General features: G+C 39.0%; 1 protein-coding gene across 1 annotated transcript in view; it reads right to left on the bottom strand.

Moving 5' to 3' along the window:
- Positions 1–11,237: 11,237 nt before the first annotated feature.
- LOC139463293 (neural cell adhesion molecule L1-like protein) overlaps positions 11,238–20,894 on the bottom strand; it is a 47,943-nt gene continuing 38,286 nt past the window's right edge. Inside the window, exons 10-13 of the mRNA XM_071244588.1 lie at positions 19,080–19,217; positions 14,970–15,305; positions 13,321–13,420; positions 11,238–11,617 (exon numbers count right to left, since the gene is read on the bottom strand). Of these exons, the coding sequence (XP_071100689.1) occupies positions 11,461–11,617; positions 13,321–13,420; positions 14,970–15,305; positions 19,080–19,217 (731 nt within the window). The 3' untranslated portion in view covers positions 11,238–11,460. The remainder of the gene's footprint in view (positions 11,618–13,320; positions 13,421–14,969; positions 15,306–19,079; positions 19,218–20,894) is intronic.

Genomic DNA, 20,894 nt, shown 5'->3' with positions numbered 1-20,894 from the left:
TTATCTACAAATAGACGTGAAAAATAGACGTGACATGAGGCCATTTGACATGAAGCACACATTCTACAATACATGAAACAGACAATTGTGTGCTATGTGCATTGATTATACTTTGAAAATGTTAATTGTCTAGTGAGTAACAGTCGTTTGACAACTACACCAATATCCAAATCGTTTAAACTGGCAAGTTTTTTAGCGCGACCTGAAGTGTGCTGGCAGATCAATAATACTGCTGGCTAGCAAGGTAACCCAGATATGAAGCATGGCGGACAGGTAGAGCAACGTGACCTCGTTAGTGTTATTCAAAGTCCACCCGGTTCCTGGTGGCAAATATGTGTTTCAGTTAATACGAACGATGGTGTTCCTAAAAAGCAACTGATAGTTAATGCTATACCAAGGCTACACAAATGAGGCCTTCCATGACAAAGGTATTCATAAAGTGTACTCACGCTATAGCGACCCACTGTATATGATAACACAAGCACATATGTACAAGAGACGCGCATATTTCCCTACGCCTTATTTCACGTACATGGACTATGTGAGAACTGTGTCAGTTGCTCTGCGTGCTTACCTTTAGGTGTTCGTGATGCGTTGACCAAGTAACATCCTGAGTCAACAAGCAGAGGCGAATGTTTCAAAGGTCCGTCATACCGGTGCAGCTCGCCCACACCTGTCTTAAATCCGGTGTAAGTATGTCAGAGTCACGGCGATGACTGCCTGGGTAAGCGGCTGGGTAGCTACCGGTTTAGGGTATTCAAACAAGATAAAAATGCATGCTTGAGCTCGGCCAATGCATTGTTGGCGTGACAGCGGTTGACTTCTACCACAACCTGTCTGGTTTCAAATATGAATATAAATTAAACGCATGAGTGCATAACTCTATGCACTATTTTTTTATTCTTCAACACCTTCTGTCACATTTTGATATATTATGTTGAATTCATGTCCTGAATATAGAAAACAATATCAACTAATTTCACAACTTGTACATTCAGCTTAAAAATATGGTTATCAAAATGGCACATGTTGGTGTTTTTGTTTTTTAATTAACACCACTTTGCCTTCAGTCATTCATAATTCGGATAAGGTACGAACGTATCACGAGTCTGTCGCACCTCACGAGTGTGGCTATATCTACTGCTTGGGTGGGTTAGTGAGTTGAGTTTAACAGAACATCATGGCGTGTCAGCTTAATGTCGGTTTACAAGGCTAGTGGAATCCACGAGCACGAGTGCGACGCTGACAACCCAATAATCTTAGTCAGAGAGAATCCGAGATTCTAATCTACGACTATCGGATACCAGCATGCAAACGCATCTCTACACGGTCTTAATGCTTTGACGATCTGTGCGTAGGCTTCTGTTGGATTGTCAGTTGATATTGCACATTTATATGCGTCAAAACACAGTGAGATCCGTCTATGTTACTAATCTAAGTTGTTTATCGTAGGGTTGTTGTTTTTTTCCGCATACCTCTGCGCAAGTGAGGACCAACCGGTTCGGTATGGTTTGGAGGACATAAGCCATGAAAAGTGTGCGTGTTCTGTTACAATAGTGTCGGCCATCATAGGCCGACAACACCTAGGTTACCCTCCTCACTTCGCTGAACGTGCTGAATAGGAGCGTTCATGCAAACAATGTACAGCATGTGTACGGCCTTTCCATCTCTCGCCATGTCCCAGTTGCATGTGTGGGCTTATATCCCACATAGGATCCGCATGGACGAGCCATCTGCATTGACGAACAGTGAAGCATGACGAGCCTCATTTAGCGGAGATTATATACATTGCTGAACAATGAGACATATATCGCCTAGTGCTTTATCATCTGATATGGTACGTATAACAGAAAACGACATGGAGACAAATATGCAATGAGTGATAAGAGAGTTGAACAGTTCGACATACATAATATGGGCACACATTACCCAGTAGGACACACACACAGGTTAATATTGAGACACAGAGGCTAATGCAAGACGTAATGGATGAACAGTGAGACATATATGGACATTTTATTTAAGTTGAACCGTGAATCTATGGAACATACCGAATATAGGGATTGTTGATCATGAATCACAAACCGCCTCCGTGGTCCGCCTCCGCCTAGTGGTAGAGCATCCGCCTGGAGAGCGGCAGGTCAGGGGTTCGATCAAAAAAAACGTTAAATGACGGTTGTTACCCTGCCTGTCGCTCGACATTAAGGGGCTAGAACAAGCACTGGTCGGCCATAAGTCAGTATACTGTGTCTGAATGGGTTATTCATGTTAATCTGTGGTATCTTAGTGGGCTAACACTAAAAATCGGAATTTGTCCGGACAAGTACAGGCAGGCACACACACGCACGCACGCACGCACGCACGCACGCACGCACGCACGCACGCACGCGCACGCACGCGCACACACACACACACACATGCACGTCAGTATATTGTTGGGCCTACCATTCACATACACCTTACACATGAGGTTGACCACTGAGGTATTTATAGTGTAATGTACTGTAAATGTTACACATAGCTGAGCCCCGAGATAGGCGTGCTAGGCTTTGAAACATCATGTGATATATATAATAACGGAAAAAGTAAATGTGTTCCATATAAAGTCCAATATTTAAAAAAATATAAATAATTATTCTGAGAATAAATACCGCATCTGTCAATACGTATTCATAAAGATTATTCAATTTGAATGTTTGCGTGTGTGTTCGCAGCTTTATACCAAAACTGGTGCTTTTTTGTAATGTGAACGTTATCTGCAGCAGGGTAACACTCAAGACTTGACGCGGGCCGGTCGCCGACGTGTCGTGATATCTACGTCAACAGGACAACAATTTTCGATCGGTGCATCTACGGAATCGATACCAAACTGCTTTAATAACAGCTCGGATTATTCCAAGGTTGAGATCAGTTAGAGGCAGAACCGTAAGCAACCGGTTGAGGGAGCACAACACAAAAGTGTATGTATTGTCTAACACCAGATCATATCAACTTCCTGGTAACTGAATAACAACCACGAATATGATGCTATTGGCAGTAGGGTTTTACAGACAGATCACGCACTGTGCACATTTTTTACTACTTGTTAAGATTAGTTAAGATTCACTTGGGTAGTTTGATGCCGTCTTAATGTGTATGTGAGGCAAAAAAGAAAGTCACACCTCACGATTTCTCTCTCGTTCAAACAGTTGTACATCGCTAATAGTGAATGAAACTAAACAAACATTTTATCATAAGCAAGAACTGCTAAGCAGGAGTTGAATTTGAGATTTTGAATTTTTGTCAAATTCTTAAGAAAGGCAATGGTTAAACACTCAATCCAATAATAAATCAGTATAGTTCAGTTTTCCAAAGAATAAAATAGGGGTTTTGAGCAATGTACTTCCATCATATCAGAAAATGAAAAACGTGGTCACAGTTACTTTTGCCTTTGAGTATAATGTCAGGTTGTTGAGTGATGTAAGGGAAGCAACTCTCCTATCACAATGCTGTTTGACACGTTTGTCGCTGCATTCACTGGGAGAGGAGGCCTTCTATACTAAATCAGGACACATACATGTGACAAGCAATACGGTTTTCCTGGTAATTAAGGTACACCAACCCCGTGGTGATTCCCCAGTGCAATAGTGACAAGTCCCACAAAGTCACAGAGCTAAGAAGACTGTTTTGTGGAGCATGGCCCAGATCCTCCATGGGGCTTGTGATCTTTTGTTTTACAATATTTATATTTATACAGTTTGGCCATGATACCTTAGATTCCTTACTCGTTGATGGGAAATATCATGGCATACCCATAAAATATGCATATTGTAAACTTAAATGGACAGTAAGGATACAAACCATAATTATACATGTCATCGTCATTGGCAGAATGGGTTAAAGCTGGTATAAAAAGCGATAAAAAAACTTTCCATAATCATAAGAAATATATGCCTAAAGCAGAGATCATTGTACTATTGCGAATATATCATGCGCATGTATTTATGAATCACGATCAAATGGTGATGATATCCGTGAACTCAATTCTATCCAGCGCTATTGCAGCTTTCTCTGTTTTTGTTTGCAGATGACATAAACTTTATTGTTGACACTGAAACTGTTGACACGTGTAAACACTGATCAAACAAAAATGTCAAAAAGAAGGGAATACTGCCAAAATATGAAAATGTGGCATTATGGTGGCTTCCGTTGGAATGTGTGTCATCGTATATATACTTAGGGGTTACATATTCAAAAAAAAAACAGTTGGAGTAGACACGTGTCAAATCTATTGCTCGAGGCAAAGCGTGTTTTGTTCTCTGTTTGTAAGTACCTGAGACATTTTAAACCAAATGATAATGATGTGAATTTTAAGGTTTTCGACATGACATTTCAAAATGGTGCAAGATTGTAAGTATGCGTCGTTACCCTAAAAAGGGTTAACTATATTGTATCGTGAAGCTCTTAAATCAAACTACTCTGTTAAATAGTACTAGCATTTATCAGTAAATTTAGGTTACTTCAGGTCAGCAATGGCTGACATTCTTTACGTGGAAACAGATCGATACAATAACACTCCCAAGGACCAGAGGCTTGTGAGATATGTGACACGGGCTATCATTTTGTTACCGCTTATGGTAACCTTCGACAGAAGAAAAGTTCCATAACCATCCTACATTATCTGTGTTTAATATTCTAATGTCAAACCAATTAATAAAGAATTAAGACAGTAGGACACAACTGTCGACAACATATGCATTAGTATACTGGAATATTATTAATAACCCTTACCTGTATATCCTGACTGACTCTATGCCAGTTATTTTCCACTACAAGTATATGGTGTCTGCTTGGTCCTGTGTAATAGTTTGGATGTCCCTGTGATGGACACCCTGTTAGACCAGAGGAACATAGCCACATCTGCGCAGACCAAGGAGGATGCTGGAATCTGGCAGCAGTAAAAGGTTCGCAGTGAATCTTAACTTTAAACATTTCTTGTAGGTTACAGATGTAACCGTCAAATGGATGAGTTTGTCGGACAAAGTTATCGAGATGCATATGTCGAAGCTACAACTTTGTCAAAAAACAATTCAATATACTACCGACAAAAAGGGAACTGGTGAAATGATAGTAAGAGTGTAATGACGATAACTATCTGTAGAATTAATCTAGGGCGTGTAGATCAATATATGCTGTGTCCACCATGTCGAGTGGTTCATGCACGACAAGCTAATGACATACCTTGGTAACCTTGGTATTGTCCGCCATTCCACCTGAAGAGCTACTCCAAGCTTGGCCCCGTTGGCGGATGATGGTTCTCTGGCGTAGGAGAGAACCCAAAATGTCTTCAACATATCGCTTCCCAGTCAAATGTCCATAAACAATAACCAAATCACTTCGCCTTTCATGTGTGATACCCTCCCACACTATCACACTGCCACCCCAATACCCGTCATGGTTAAGAATTTTTGTTGCCCTGGCACAGCGCTCGCCGCTTCGTCGCCAACAACCTTTTCTGCCATCTGTAAATCGGAGGCAAAACCTTTATTCGTCAGTAAATACAAAGCTTGTCCCTGGTCTGTCAAGCTCATGGTAAGCTGTTAGGGTCACACCCTTCACAGGGCGGTCTGCATAGAGTCAACTTTTAAAGGCACATGTTGAAATTCGTCTTTCTGTTGATAACATGAACGGAGTTGAATTTATTGCGAAGTGCAATAAATGTAATGAGACGCTCTAGTCTGGGTGTCTTGTTTTTTAGGCCCGTCACGCCCAGGTCTTATTCCAATCCTACCCGTTTGACGGCACGTGTCCCCCAGTCGGGAAATTACACTGTTTGATTTGACAAACATTCGGACAACTGGGAATATTGACGTCACAAAAGACTGATAGCACAACATCACTAGTTTGCTCCAGTCATCTTTGGTACTAATCATATTCATCGTCTCAGTGGTCTGGTGTTAGAGCGTCCGCCCGGAGAGCGGAAGGACCGGGGTTTGATGCGACATACCAAAAGACGTTAACAGATTACCGGTACCTCTTGTTACCCTGTCCGGCGCTCGGCATTAAGGGGCTAAAACTAGGACTGTCTGAGTGGGGTATTCGTGTTAAACTGTGGCATTATATCTCAGTGGACTAGCACTATAAAATCGGTATTAGTCCGGACTAGTGCAAGCAGACACACACACACACACACACACACACACACACACACACACATCTTGAACGCGACGTTCATCTCACTTATCATATCCCTGACACAGATATTCTATAAAACTTTAAAAATCTAAATGTTTTCTTGGGAAGAGTTCATCAAACGTGCCAGTCGTCATGCGGCAGTCGTGATGTCTAGTACCACGTTTGTCCACCATTAGCCTGAATGAACGCTCGTCACACCTTGCTCTTGGAAGCGAGAAGCCTGATAATGACACCTTTTGTGAATTAGGTGCTCCCTTCCTCCAGCACAGCACGGCGAAAATGGTTGACATTGACGTAAATACCTGTGTGGCTCATCCCACAGATGCTCAATTGGATTCAGATCCGGTTAACTTGACGGCTACAACAATTCTGGTGGGGTTTTCTGAGCTCTCAGGATCTCAGTACAGAATCGACGCTGTGTGGGGATGGGCTTTGTTAAGCTTAAAAAAAGAGCCTGGTTCTTGAAGATTCGGGACAACGTGAGGACTTACAATCTCGTTACTTGTGTCGTAAAGTTCCGAAGTAATTGAACGTCTCTAATCAATATATAAGTGCGACAAACATTTGCATAATCAGTAGAAAGCCGTTGTACGATTCCGACTGTATCATAAGCATGTGTGTATGTTTCGCTAATCAATTAGTGATAATACCAGGTGTCCGAGAAAAACAGAGCGCATCCTCCTCCCCAAAGGATGTTACCCGTCGCATAGTCGCATAATCGGGGCGAATCGGGATTCGAACCCACAATCAAAGGTTTCTGGCGCGCCCAGGGGACGCAGCTCTGCACACCGAATCGCGGCGCCTTAGACGACTGGGCCACCATTGCCTCTTGTGATTAATGAACGCTTCCTTATGATACTGTCGGAACCGTGCACTCGTATTATGGCTTTGCTTCTATGTACAGCCAATAAGGTCGTGTTTCTGATCACACATGTGACAGTACTTCTTATCGACTTCCATTGACATTGAGGTTGAATGCGTTTATATCAGCGTTCTTCAAAAACATTTTTTACGCCTCGGTTCTGAGATGACCAATCTAGCTTTGACGCCGTAATTTTGTTTTCTCTAGTCTATATCATTGTCACATAAATGGCTTTCATCTTTGTTAATTACTGTCTCCATACTTCCGCATTTAGGACAAGCATGGGTTGCTGAATGCCTATTCTAACAACGATTTTCACGAATTGAAGTCAGGAGGTATATAACAGAGATATGTCTCCTCCGATACTTTAAACGTTCTAACAAGTTAGATTTGTTCCATGTGTACCTGTTTTCTAGTCTAACTTTAACTAATAATCTGCCTATTCCTATGTTCGACAAATCAAAGACTGAGCTGCTGTTAGTCAAAATTGCATTGGGCACCCTTTGACCACTGATTGGACCACAAGTTTGGAAACGTCTTCCATGTGTCTATTAACAGCTCTAATTAGGCCTTGTATCATGTGACCTTGATCAAACAACTTTTGTTCAAGTCATAAGATTCTTTGAAATCACCATACAAAAGCATGCTCTATTGTTCCTCAAAAGTTTTGAAAAAAGACAAGGGCCGTAGCTCTTGGAGTATTGCTCCACATAAAAAGGAAAGTTGACTATTGGAGCGCTAGAAGATTTTGTCATTCTGATCTAAAAACAGATAAGGTGGTGTCACTGATCTCTTTTATTTCTAGTTCAGGTGGGTAAATCAGTGAAACGGAATAGGTAATTTGATACCAGATATACCTGAAGCATATATTTAACATTTTGACCCAATTCCCGTTTTTTCATTTTGCCAATCCGAGCAGAAATTCAGATTCATATGCACGAAGAAACAGATCATCAAGGAGTGTAACCCATGGGCCTGCTTCTTGCCTGAATGTCCTATTTATCCGTGAGAAAGTCAATCAACCAATACATTATTCAGTATAAGGCCATAGGCCCACATACAAAAATCAATTTCAAAATCAAATAGTAGCAATATACATAATTGTAAAAATGTTTTAACAAATACTTTATTCTTTAATAAGCGTGATAAATACACAAGCATAATGATTTGATTTGTTATAAATATGGTTATAAATGATTCATATTAACATTAATGATACTTGTCTTTGGTAAAAATTTAATCTTGATAGCAATAAAAGTTATAAGAAACAATCATATTTATCTTCCATACTTCGATCACATAAAGGTTTCTAACACATACATCTACATGTTTATTTATTATTTCTAAACTTCTCAAATAGGTTGCAAAGCTTTAATTCACAAATAAAGACACTTTAAACAAAACTTTAAATTCTCCTCAAGGTTATGTCGAGAAATGTTGTTAATAGTGGATGTCCAATTCTGATGAAATATTTTAAAAGCACAATCATTCAATATAACAATCTTTAAATGTTTGTGACAGCCACACAAAACCAAAACCATGAGAAGATATTAAGTGTATATTATTTGAAGCCCAGTTATTCTATTACCCTAAATATAGGGTACATTATCTAAATAAAATAATATTTTGTACGCTTTTAGGGGAGGTGTTTCTATAACTATACTAATACCCAATGCTACGAACAAGTGGGTTGATATACATCAGATATCGGCCACATATGCCATCCACATTAGTTTTTTTTGGTCCAATTTGTAAAAGGTTTTTACCAGCCAGTAGCTCTGTACTATCAAATCTATTGATCCCCCAAATTGTATATGCGTACAAAAAGAATCGGACTAACCTGACAATGAAATAATGTAAAGAATACTTCAGGGGCAGTAATACATAGTTTTCTAGTTGTAAGTAACTCAAATAAAGCCTTTTGGCATGTAAAGCTAGATCAGTATAAACAGCTTTACTTTGACTACATTTACAAGTGAAAACTAATCCCAGATATTGATACGTATTACATCCTCGAGCGCTGAGGCCTATCTTCAATAATATCATACTGCTATAGCTGAAAAACAACATTGTATTTTTCAAAGTTAAAAGTCACTCCCCACTTCGCTGCATAAGAACCTAAAATATTTATCTGGTGCTGTAAACTACGTATAGTATCAGAAACCAGAATTACATCATCAACAAATATCAACATTAATATATATCTTCTATAATTTGGGAGGTGTTATTTCCCATGAGTTCCATGTGTCATAATTTATACAGTAGGGGATTATGAAAGAATATAAATGTTAATACAAATTATTACAAAGCAATGGTATGTGTTGACCATAAACATCCTGTACAAGAACAAGAACGTTCATGTCTGTAAAACGTACAAGTGCAGTGGCCAATTTGTTAAATGTTTCACAGTCTGTGATTAGAAAACTGTGGAACAGGTACCAACAAACCCTATAAGTTGATGAGTGAGTGAGTGAATATGGTTTTACGCCGCTTTTAGCAATATTCCAGCAATATCACGGCGGGGGACACCAGAAATGGGCTTCACACATTGTACCCATGTCGGGAATTGAACCCGGGTCTTCGGCGTGACGTAAATGTTGACGATCGACCCCGTCCAGGCTCTACGAAATCGAGGTCAAACGGTGAATCAAATTGCAGACGTCCAGATGCAGAAGACACTGTCAGGCCCAACTCCATGCTCGACAGCCACGTGTTTTGCCGACCCTTAATGAATCGTCATATTTCCAACACAACGTCGAAACTGGGGTAATCGACAATGGTCCCGTGTCATGATTTGCACTTCTTCGATATGTGTGGTCGTGTCTAGCCACGTCGAAGTGACTGTCAAGCCAGTGTCAACCTGAGACCTCATGACAGATTTGGCGGTGGGTCGTTGATGGTGTTGTTTGGCATCACTATGACTCACCGAGCTCCACTATACTTAAGGGTCACCAGACAGTACTATCGAGACAACATACTGACACCATCTGTTGCCCCGTTTGCAAGCCACGTGGGTCGAAGTTTAGTCTTTCAGGACGACAAAGCCCGCGCTCATCGTCAATACTCCCCTCCAGCAGGACACCATCCATAAAGAGTCATGACTAACAATATGCCCAGACCTTTCCCCCATTGAACACGTTTGGGACATTCTAGGGAGACGTGCGTCAACGTTATAGGTCGCCGACCACGTTGAGAAGAGTGGGACCGACTTCCTCAAATCGCCACTGGGAGACCCATGGCCATATGCAGTATGCCTAGTACACCGGTTGAAACTGTTCCCAATTCGTTCATTATTACCATACAACTATAACTCGAAACTAATATATCTTACAATCTTGGAAATTTTAAGCACTTTCCGAGTAGGGGAAGGTGGGGTAGACTAGTGGTTAAAGCGTTCGTTCGTCACGCCACAGACCCGGGTTCGATTCCCCACATGGTTACTATGTGTGAAGCAAATTTCTGGTTGTCCTCGCCGTGATTTTTCTCGAATATTGCTAAAACAATACTCACTCACTCAATCACTCACCCACTCACCCTGAGTATTCTCTTCTTTATATATATACAATAGTTATGGTGTGAAAATACATAAGGAAAAATATGCAGATTTCAGACTGTCGTCATTGATTCCAGTTTTAAAACTAATGGCATGGTAGATTTGAAATAAACACGTGTAATTTGTGTTCACAATAGTTTCGAACTTTTTAAAATAAAAAAAACCCACAGCGTCAAATACAATTTTCAGGTATAGAACTTCGAAAACACAAACAGTAATTTTACCTCATAAAGATCTGGCTATAGGTGTAATACAAGATTCCTACAGAATCGAACAATGTTCACAGAGAAATCTTGTCAACGAATAAGGAATGCCGCAACTGTATAACCTGGCTTATTATATATAAAGCCTATTCTACTCTGGAACCGACTCCATGGTGGAGCGGATAGAGCTTCTGCGCGTCGAGGTGAATGTCAGGGAACCGATCCCCGTCTGCGTCTTACCAAAAAAAGTTAAAAGACGGTACTTTTTATTTCCCTCCCTTGCGCTCGGCATTAAGGTGGTAACAAAGACTGGTTGACTCGGAGTCAGTATACTGTGTTTGAATGGGAATTTGTGTTAAACTGCGGCATGGTATCTCAGAGGACGCACACACGTACACACACGTACCTACGTGACTATGTAAGTGCACTAATAAGTAAACTCCATTTCGCAAGGACGCTTGTGACTATGACATTAGGCTTCATTGTATAAATTACTTTCCGAAGTTATTAAGATAACATACAATACAAAACACATGCAGTCACATGTGAATATTTGAACTTATCCTAAACATGGATTTAAAAACACGAAGAGAAAATTATTTGTAAGTCCTTTCTCAAGGGGTGGTATCAACGTGAGACGGTGGCATCACCTGCAGATAGATTTGGCGTTAACATCTCTTCGGCGCGGGCACATCGGGTATGGTGGAATAGTAAGGACCATCGTCCGCTCCCGCTTCGCCACCACCTACTACATGACTCATGTTGATGGCGACTGGAGTCAGGTAGGCCTCACTTTGTTGTTGAAGCGGACAGGTACATGTGGGCCTGCAGAAGAGGAACCATACTATATTGTATATGTATGGCGCTTGAAGACATCCTGTTGGAAGGGTTTTTATTTTGAAACTTAATACCAACAGAAAAGTCCTGATAATTGAAAAACTTCAGTCGGTTCACAGTTGATGGTATATTGTGGCAATCGTTGTTGACGGAAATCCTAGTTGCCTAGCTCATCTCATTTGGTGTCGACTGTAACTTTTAAACAAAATTTGATTCCTGTCAGCAAAAGTGATAAACGGCTGCGATCTGCGCCACTCTGGTCTTTAATGTCATACTAAACTGCGTCGTATTGACAGTCCTTAAACTATTGGTACAGTTTTACATAAATAAATTTTAGAAAGCAAATTATTTTGGCTGTGTCGTTTGTCTTGTTAACCTTAATATTCACATATAAATGCATTCGGGCGTGACTACTTAGTTGCTATGACTTGTGCCAAATACTCTTTTTCAAGAAGTTGTTAAATGCCAGTGTATTGTATTGTTTCTGTTGGGATTGGGTAGACGCTTATTGCATTGTGTGTCGACAATGATCAGTCGTCAGGGACTACTATATTTAGATGCTAGTATGTGGAGAGGGCACGGTATAGACATTTCAGGTAGCTTGTTAGGTGTTATAAAAGGGGACAATAGCGTTTTTACGTATCCCTCACGCTTTTCAGCGCTTCGGAACCAGCATTCATGTGAGGATCGCTCATCATCCCTGATTCCCTGAAAAGACCATCTCGGAGGCGTGACTACTTTCGCCGCTAGTTGAATATATATTATTATCACTGACGTTTGCCATCACCACTGTATTTTGCCATCACCACTGTTTTTTATGTATCTGATGCTGACCGCTACGATCATATCATATTATACCATTGAATATTATACTACCACTCTATTGTGTACTGCCATTGTACCTGTTGTGCAGTAATTTGTATTGATTTGTAAACGTAGATATTTTTTGTAATACATCTGTTGATTGTATACCACTTGTTTCACACTGAGTTCTATTACGTACAAATTTTGGGTTAACAGACCGCCTCAGTGGTCTAGTGGTACAGCGTCCACCCGGAGAGCGGATGGTTCGATCCCTGGCCGCGTCATACCAAAAGACGTTTAACGACTTGTTGTTACCCTGTCTGACGCTCGGCATTAAGGGGTTAAAACAAGGACAGGTCGGCTCGGAGTCAGTATACTGTGTCTGAGTGGGGTATTCGTGTTTCACTGTAGCATGGTATCTCAGTGTGCTAGCACTATAAATCGGCATCAGTCCGAACTAGTACAAGCAGCCACACACACACACACACACACACACACACACATACACACACACACACACACATGTGCATGCACGTAGCTATATAAGTGCAATAATCTTGGACGCGACGTTAAACCCCATTTCACCTCACCTCACCTGGGTTAACATCTTGTTTCAATTTGGGAATCGACTCGCAACATTGAGTGAGTGTTTAAATAAAATTAGAAAAGCAAGAACCGCATTTTCTCCCTATTCCACAATAGTAATACATAGACTATGCCCTCCGTTAGACAATCCATTCTGGGTGGAGGGTACTCACAGCATAAACTCCATGGAAATAAGCAGGCATTATAAAGCATGAAGAGGTCACCAAAATGGCAAAAGAAAAAAAGTAGATCAATAGATTTCTTGTAACTTGTGGTTTAGTGAGGAGACGTAGAGTGAATACCTTCTTATAATTAAAAACACCACTGTGAACAGGAGCACAACGACTGCCGCAGACAATGAATATATCCACGGATACAGTGAGTGTTCACAGACGTCTGCACCTGAAACAATCAGAGGTTTCTGATGCATTAATGTACAGAAAATAATGACCTTCCCTTAATGCTTGTCAGTTTCTTTGGATGACCCTCCACGAAAAGATAAATAGCAAAATCACTTTCATAAAAAGAGAATTTCTATCTATTTCGAGAATGTCCATAATTCATACTCCTCATGCATGTAAAATCATTGGCAAATTATTGTTGTTTTCTGAGGCAGGTTAATGTTACTGATCCGCTGATCCTCATTGCGGCCACATGTTGCACGTCTTCCCTTGATAGACGTATAGACGCTGGAAGGGCGGGGGTGGGGGGTGGGTAAGAACTGAATTGCAGTCAACTTTTATCTGAAACAAATATAGGATGGCGCCTCCTTTTTTACGTATACTTTAGCTGAAATATCAAAATACAAAACCGAATTTTTAAAAATGAAAGCAGAAGAATCTAGAGGATTGGAATTGGAATCCTGTAAAAAAATTAAGCACAAAGATGAGTGACATGTTTCATTACAGGTAGATGATAAATTTATCAGTTATCACTTAAGATTTCTGTACGATATCAGGTTTCCAACAAAACCAAAACACCTATTTGTACTATATGATACCACTTATCAATTTTGAAAAAGAAACTTTGGACATAGTGTCCCCAAAATTTATAATGAGATAAGTTGAGAAATATGGTTTTGGTTTTCATGTGCTCAGGTGTTATCATATACTAGTATTAACTAAAAACACTACATCCTGTGTAATACAAAATGGCATTTTGTCATCGTTTTATGACAAAAGGGTCTGTGTATAGGAAACCCAATATCCAAACCTAAACTTTTCATCCTGAGTGAGTGAGTGAGTTGGGTTTAACGCCGCTTTTAACAGTATTCCAGTTATATCATGGCGTGTCAGCTTCATGTGGGAGGAAAGCCCGATGCAGGTCTCAGATATTACCACTTCGGTGAATCCCACAAGCACGGGTATGGTGCTGACAAACATAGAAACATAATCGGGGCGAATCGGTATTCGAACCAATCATAGGTTTCTGGCGTGCCCAAGGGACGCAACTCTGCACAGCGATTCGCGGCGCCTTAGACGACTGAGCCACCCGTGCCCCCTCTTTTCATCCTGAAATGATTTGAACTATGATAAGAAGCACTAAAGACTTTAAAAGAATTGAACTAAAAATTGAACAATATAAATTTGGACAACATGCAGATTTCACACAACTTTGCTTGAATGCAACAGAAGGCCTCTTTTCTTCCAAGCATTTCATATTTGAACTGAACCTATCTGGAGACGTCGGCCTGAAACCACCCCAGAACGCACAGTAACCAACAGGCACAACAGAAGTACAAAACCTCGGGGAACACATCCAGCGAGTGAGTGAGTGGTTAGCTTTTAAGGCGCTTTTAGCAATATTCCAGCCATATCACGGCCTATGGACACCACGCCGCCGGGATTAGAACCCTTCCTCCCTCGCACTATCCATCTGAGAGACATATGACACATGCTTGGCACAGCAGATAAGGCGACAACATCCAATTGTTCATATCAAGTGTACAAACCTGTCACTTGATATCTGTCACCTGTCCCATCATCTAGGACAACGTCAATAACTACACGGCGGGTTTCAAAGTCGTGGTACAGCACTCCGGTGTAGGTTCCTTCTATCTGTTTGAACTCCTCATCGCTCAGACTTGTAGTGTTGATGTAGGTTTGTTTCGTGACGTCGTCGTAGACCACATGTGGCGGTAGTTCTGTGTAATACGTTTTATTCTTGAATTCCCATCTGTACCTGAGAGTCATCCCCGGGTCTGTGGTTCCCCGCACAGTGAGGTTCACCAGATCACCTTTCTTGATGCCCTGCTTAAGTAGAGGCTGGGTAGTCACTTCGATGGGTTCTGGAATGTAGGATTACATATAATTTCATACATAGAGGATATTATATGAGTGTTCATGTCATACTATATTTACGACACGAGTTTCTAAATCCCGGTATTTTTAGTGTTTACCTATTGACATTTGTCACTCTATGCTAATTCCGGTTTTAAAGCGAGGCTTGCAGAGCAGAAGGTGAAGGCTGGATAGCACATGATACACATGGAGATGTCAACAAGGACACAATCGAGAAAACTGTGACAATTATACCATTCCGGTACTATCACGGCAACAATTATCGTAAGTATTGAACATTATAATTATTCATTGACAAAATATTCTACTGTTATCTGGTCTCCTCGCTGATATAAATTTAGCAAGTGAGTCTGGCCGTTCTGTTGTGATTTCAATTTCAAATATCCATGACCACCTGGTAACTCCCAGTGCAGGTTATTGTAGTTGAACAGACTTAGTAAAATCCTACTGGGATCATGTAAAGAATAATTCATTGTTAACACACCATTAACCCAAACTATTTATTTATGTGTTTTAGTCAAGGTGTGAGTTTGAATAACTTTGCGAGTTGTATTTGAAGTCGAGCAGAAAATATTGAACTTTTGACCATATCTAGATAAATGGTTGAAACTAAGTAAATTGATATGTTGATATAATTTATCATATTGTAACCTATTGAGAATTTATAGTCATAAGCAAATCAGAATTTTGCATCAGATGTGTATTTAATGTAAATTGTAATTGACTCAAATACATTCCAATAAGATATTAGACCTATAGATCTACTAGTGCTGCTGTGATTGTGAACAGAAGTTATTTTAATTGTCAATGTTGACAGATTAGATAACATGAGGTGTAATATTTCAACTGAATTATAACATAAAGGGTGTGTAGATATTTAAATTGAAGTACAGTTTGATCTGCAATTTTGTAAACAGTATTTCTACCAAAATGATAATCATTTTTCTGTACCAAATTAATCATGAAAAAAAAACAACCAAATAATTAATGGCCAGTATGTTCAATCTACATGTGATCTTTATGTTATGTACAGAAACAGATAACTCTTTAACAGTCTGTATTCAAATATTTAATCTCATAAATTGAGATTGAAATTACCATAAACAGAATTATTTTTATGATTGTTCTGTAATGCTCATGGGTATTGCAATCATAACTCATTTATTCCCTTTGTTTAATTATGAAATCCATCTTTTTTATGTACACAAACATGTTTTGAAAATTTTAAAACAAAATAATCTCTTTTATGCCAGCAAATGCTATGTTATGTATTATTGATTATTAATCATATCAATTTATATATTAGATGATAGTTGTGCTTACTGTGTCAGTGTGCAATAACTATATTGTTATGAATAATATTTTGCTATTGTTCACAATCTTTAGAGCTTGAGTTTATTTTAATCTAGTCAAGTGGTGTGATAATTTTGATAATTTTGATTATTCAGTCAAGACGAGAAATAGAAAAAAGTATAAATACTTAGGAAATTTGTTTTCCTTGTCAAATAACGATGATAGCATGAATATTTTCATGAGTGGCACAGCCACAAATCAAAATATTAACTTTAGTAAACCACAAGATGAGATAAACTTTTCATTTGACCAAATAAATACAAGTCTTATTCATATTATATTTTCTTTGTGATCTTCATGCCCTTACTCAGAAAACCATAGTGCCAATGAGGCAGACTGACCGTATAAGTAGAAATATTATTACAATATTATTGAATTATTTATACACAATGAATATCTACACAGTCTACAGAGTCCACTATGTTTCTTCACGAAGAAGATGTATGCTGAAATTAAAACCATTTCCGGTGATGGAGGTCTGGGGGAGCTTTCGGCTGATCGTAACATACTGGTTACAATGTGCTTCCTGTCAAATTCACTTAAATAGGACGAGGAAGTGAAAGCCATATTGACTCACTCAACAAATGTGCTTCATGTTACGTTCACTTAAAAAGGACGAGGAAGTGATTTTAGATAATAGTGATTCCTTAAATGTATTGTCGGGTTTTGGAAACATAGAAAAAATAACAATGTTTGGGGATGATATGTCAAATAGTTTTTTCCCCCAACCACTTTGACATTTTATTACTGACTGAACAGATGAAATTATATTCTAGTTTTTGGGTAAAATTTGAGGTTGGTATGTTCATAGGTAACATAAAACACCATGTACATGTTTACTGGCAGATAATGTTGTAAGAATTTTGTAAATGTTTGGAAAAAACACACCCAAAATCAACAACATGAACATGATGGATATATTTTAAGCATGCTGCACTTTTCGTAAGATATCTCAATGATTTAATATTTGAAATCATATTACAATGACATAATTTCAATACTTCCTCCGAAACTGAGATTTTCTCAACATTAAACTTGATAATCTACATGTATGATATGGTATATATTATTAGTTTTTGACAATTCATAAACAATTTAATATTTACATATATCCAGCTTTCATGATAGAGTGTAAATGGACTGTAAAAACATATTTGTATATATATTTTTGAAAATTTATGAAAAGAATACTTTGATATTTTTGTTTGGCCATCAGTATCATCAAATCATACATTTATCTGCATGAACTTCATTTAGACCAGACACACTTCATAAAAAACTTCTGTCATTGAATATACTATTACATTGTACTCATATGCCGACGAGGTTGTGATAAAACAATCTATTTCGGAAATATGTATCTCGAAATGCACCTTTCGATTCACAGCAAAATGCGAATTCCAGTGTATAACAGGCATATTTTAGTTGGTCCTCAGGATTAAATGTGCAATATCTTCAGTTAAATGCACAAAATGCTCTCTGTTCCCTATCAGCTGATGCGACCACACTGCATGGAGCTATGCTCTCCTAACCTCGTTTTCGATCCAAGATGGCGAAAGTGTGAAAAAGGTGAATAAGGACAGCTAGTCGCAACAGCAGGAGAACCACAATTTGTCGAATGACGTCAACAATCTTCAGCTATGACATCGTTTCTAGTGTGAGATCATTCCGACCTTACGTCACAATAAGATTCGAATGACGTCAACAATGGCGTTCGGATGACGGAAAAAATACATCGTTGTCTCGTGACGTGATATAACCCTTGGGCACATATGATTTTTATGAACCCCGCTATGTTTGCCCTCGTAGGTAATAAATAGACATACGTCCCTGGCATTGAACGTCTGAATACAGAATAGGCTCAGTTTGTATTAATGTAGGGCATTAGGTCTGTGAGCTAATCACTCAATATACGGGCTAGATGCATGGGACACAATGCAGGGGTCAAATATAAACTGCTGACGATATAAGACTATAAGCAATTATTACAAGCAGATTTTGTACTTGTATCTCAGCAGTGTGTGTCCAGCATTGCACAAAGAGCGTAAGAATGAACCGTCTACAGGAAAGTATGGACTGAAAACATCTATGGGCGAGGGTAGTAAAGTTGCACACTGTAGTCTCCTGATCATGAAATAACCCTAAAAAGTTAAAAATAGAAATGTGATATTAAAAACAGAACCAAATAAAATCGTTGTTCCCTGACACACAGCATACAAGGCTATGGAAAGTGTATCTACCAATCAAAACGTGTAGGATTCTAAATACATGGTACTCTGTCACATGATTAGAAACAGAATTCACACAAAATGGAATCGACACGTCTATGGAGACAAATCATTGTATTCTTATAACTTATTTCTACTATTACGTCCTGATACTATGAAATAGTTAACGAAGCTACTTACTGATGACGTTGAGACAACCGTTGGAAAACACGGAGCCGATGTCGTTGGTGATCTGGCACTGGAAACACATGATGTCATCAGGTTTTGTCGGCTGAGTCACTGTCAGGACACGAACTTCGTCCCCGAAGATAATATTACCTGCGGAACGACAGGGACAAACAGTCAGTTGTCTGAGGCATTGTAGTGATATCAGCATGAAGGTTTATGAGGTGGTCGTAGGGTACCTTCTCAGGTTCTTGTGCATTGTCAGTGTGAATAAAAAAACACCGAAACTCATCCTCTACAGCTATTATGCTTACACAATACGAACCGTAAGACTGATAATAAACTCTACAAAGATCCGATTTAGAATTGTTCTTCAGCAACCCATGCTTGTCGTAAGATGCAGGCTCTCTGATTTGGTGGTTGCATGTCATCGCATCCCAATTGTGTAGATAGATGCTCATGATGTCAATCCCTAGGTAGTCTTCAATTAATTACAAACCGCTGAAGGCTGGAATATTGCTGAATGCGGCGTTAAACAAAAAAGGAGATACGGATTTTGTGAAATATAGCTAATATATATGGAATACTACTAATAAACTTATTGGCTATGATGCATTTGATTGCATGTTAGGCCAAAACATACCATATGTGTGACGTCAAAGCATTATGGCACTGCACGTATCATATAAGTAATACATACTGACTGTATAAAGGGATGTCAGTCGTACATGCGGAAGAAATTCTCGTTACGTTTTGAACATTCTGATAAAATGTTTGTGTTGCATTAATGTCAGACAAATATAAGATAAAAAAAAACAGTCTGAAATATAATTTGTGCGATGTGATGCGACATAGTAATTTCAAGATGATTTCAAACATCAGTGTGTGCCGTTTTCAAATAATCGTTTGTTTAGAATCATATAAGATAATAAATAATCATTTCACCTTCATGTCTTATAATCTAAAATTTATGAACTTTCGTCGATTGAAGGAACTCGTTGTGTGTAAACTTTTGATCGTGTTGTGGAGGAGTTTCTGCTCTCTCATACATGTGATTACTGTAATGATTTACCCTTTTCGGATGAACTCCTGTCAGGTGAGATCACTGAAAGAGAGGTCTCGGGCAATAATCTCAGTACGGGCAAGTCCGGAAGTGAAGATGGGATACCCCCTGAATTCTTTAAACTACCATCGGATCTCTTAGCACCATAATGAAGTTATTGTTCAATAAGATTTTAGACATAGATGTGTTTCCAGAATCTTGGAATATAAGTATGATTATTTAATTACATAAATCTTGGTCAGTTTGTGAACCAAGTAATTGTAGAGGCATTTCACTGCTAAATGTTATGGGGAAAATCTGCACGTCAATCATAGAAAAACGATTGAGAATATGGATGGAAGTTACTGATTTACTGTCCGAGTCTCAAGCAGGGTTCCGACCTAACTACTCTATTGTTGATAATTTGTTTGTTTTACAAGCTCTTTGTTCTAAATACTTATGCACAACCAGAGGTCGCTTTTATTGTGTATTTATTGATTTTAAAAAAGCATTTGACTATGTTAATAGGAAAAAAATTATGTATTTATTTATTACTAGGATGTCATGGTACAATGTCTGTACTTTTTAAAAAACATGTATGCATCAGTCAGCGCATGTATAAAGGTCAATAATGAACGTACGGACTGCTTTACAACATCCTCCGGTGTGTTTTAAGTCAGTTGTTGTTTATATTTTTCATAAATGAACTTGCTATAGAGCTGCAAAATAGTTGCCAACATGGGATATTTGTAACACAAGAAATAATGGACATTATGTTGTAATTTTTT

This window comes from Haliotis cracherodii, unplaced genomic scaffold (genome assembly GCF_022045235.1).
Source record: "Haliotis cracherodii isolate W230 unplaced genomic scaffold, xgHalCrac1.p SCAF_1, whole genome shotgun sequence".
Taxonomy (NCBI): domain Eukaryota; kingdom Metazoa; phylum Mollusca; class Gastropoda; order Lepetellida; family Haliotidae; genus Haliotis; species Haliotis cracherodii.
This window is presented reverse-complemented; position numbering and strand designations above follow the sequence as displayed.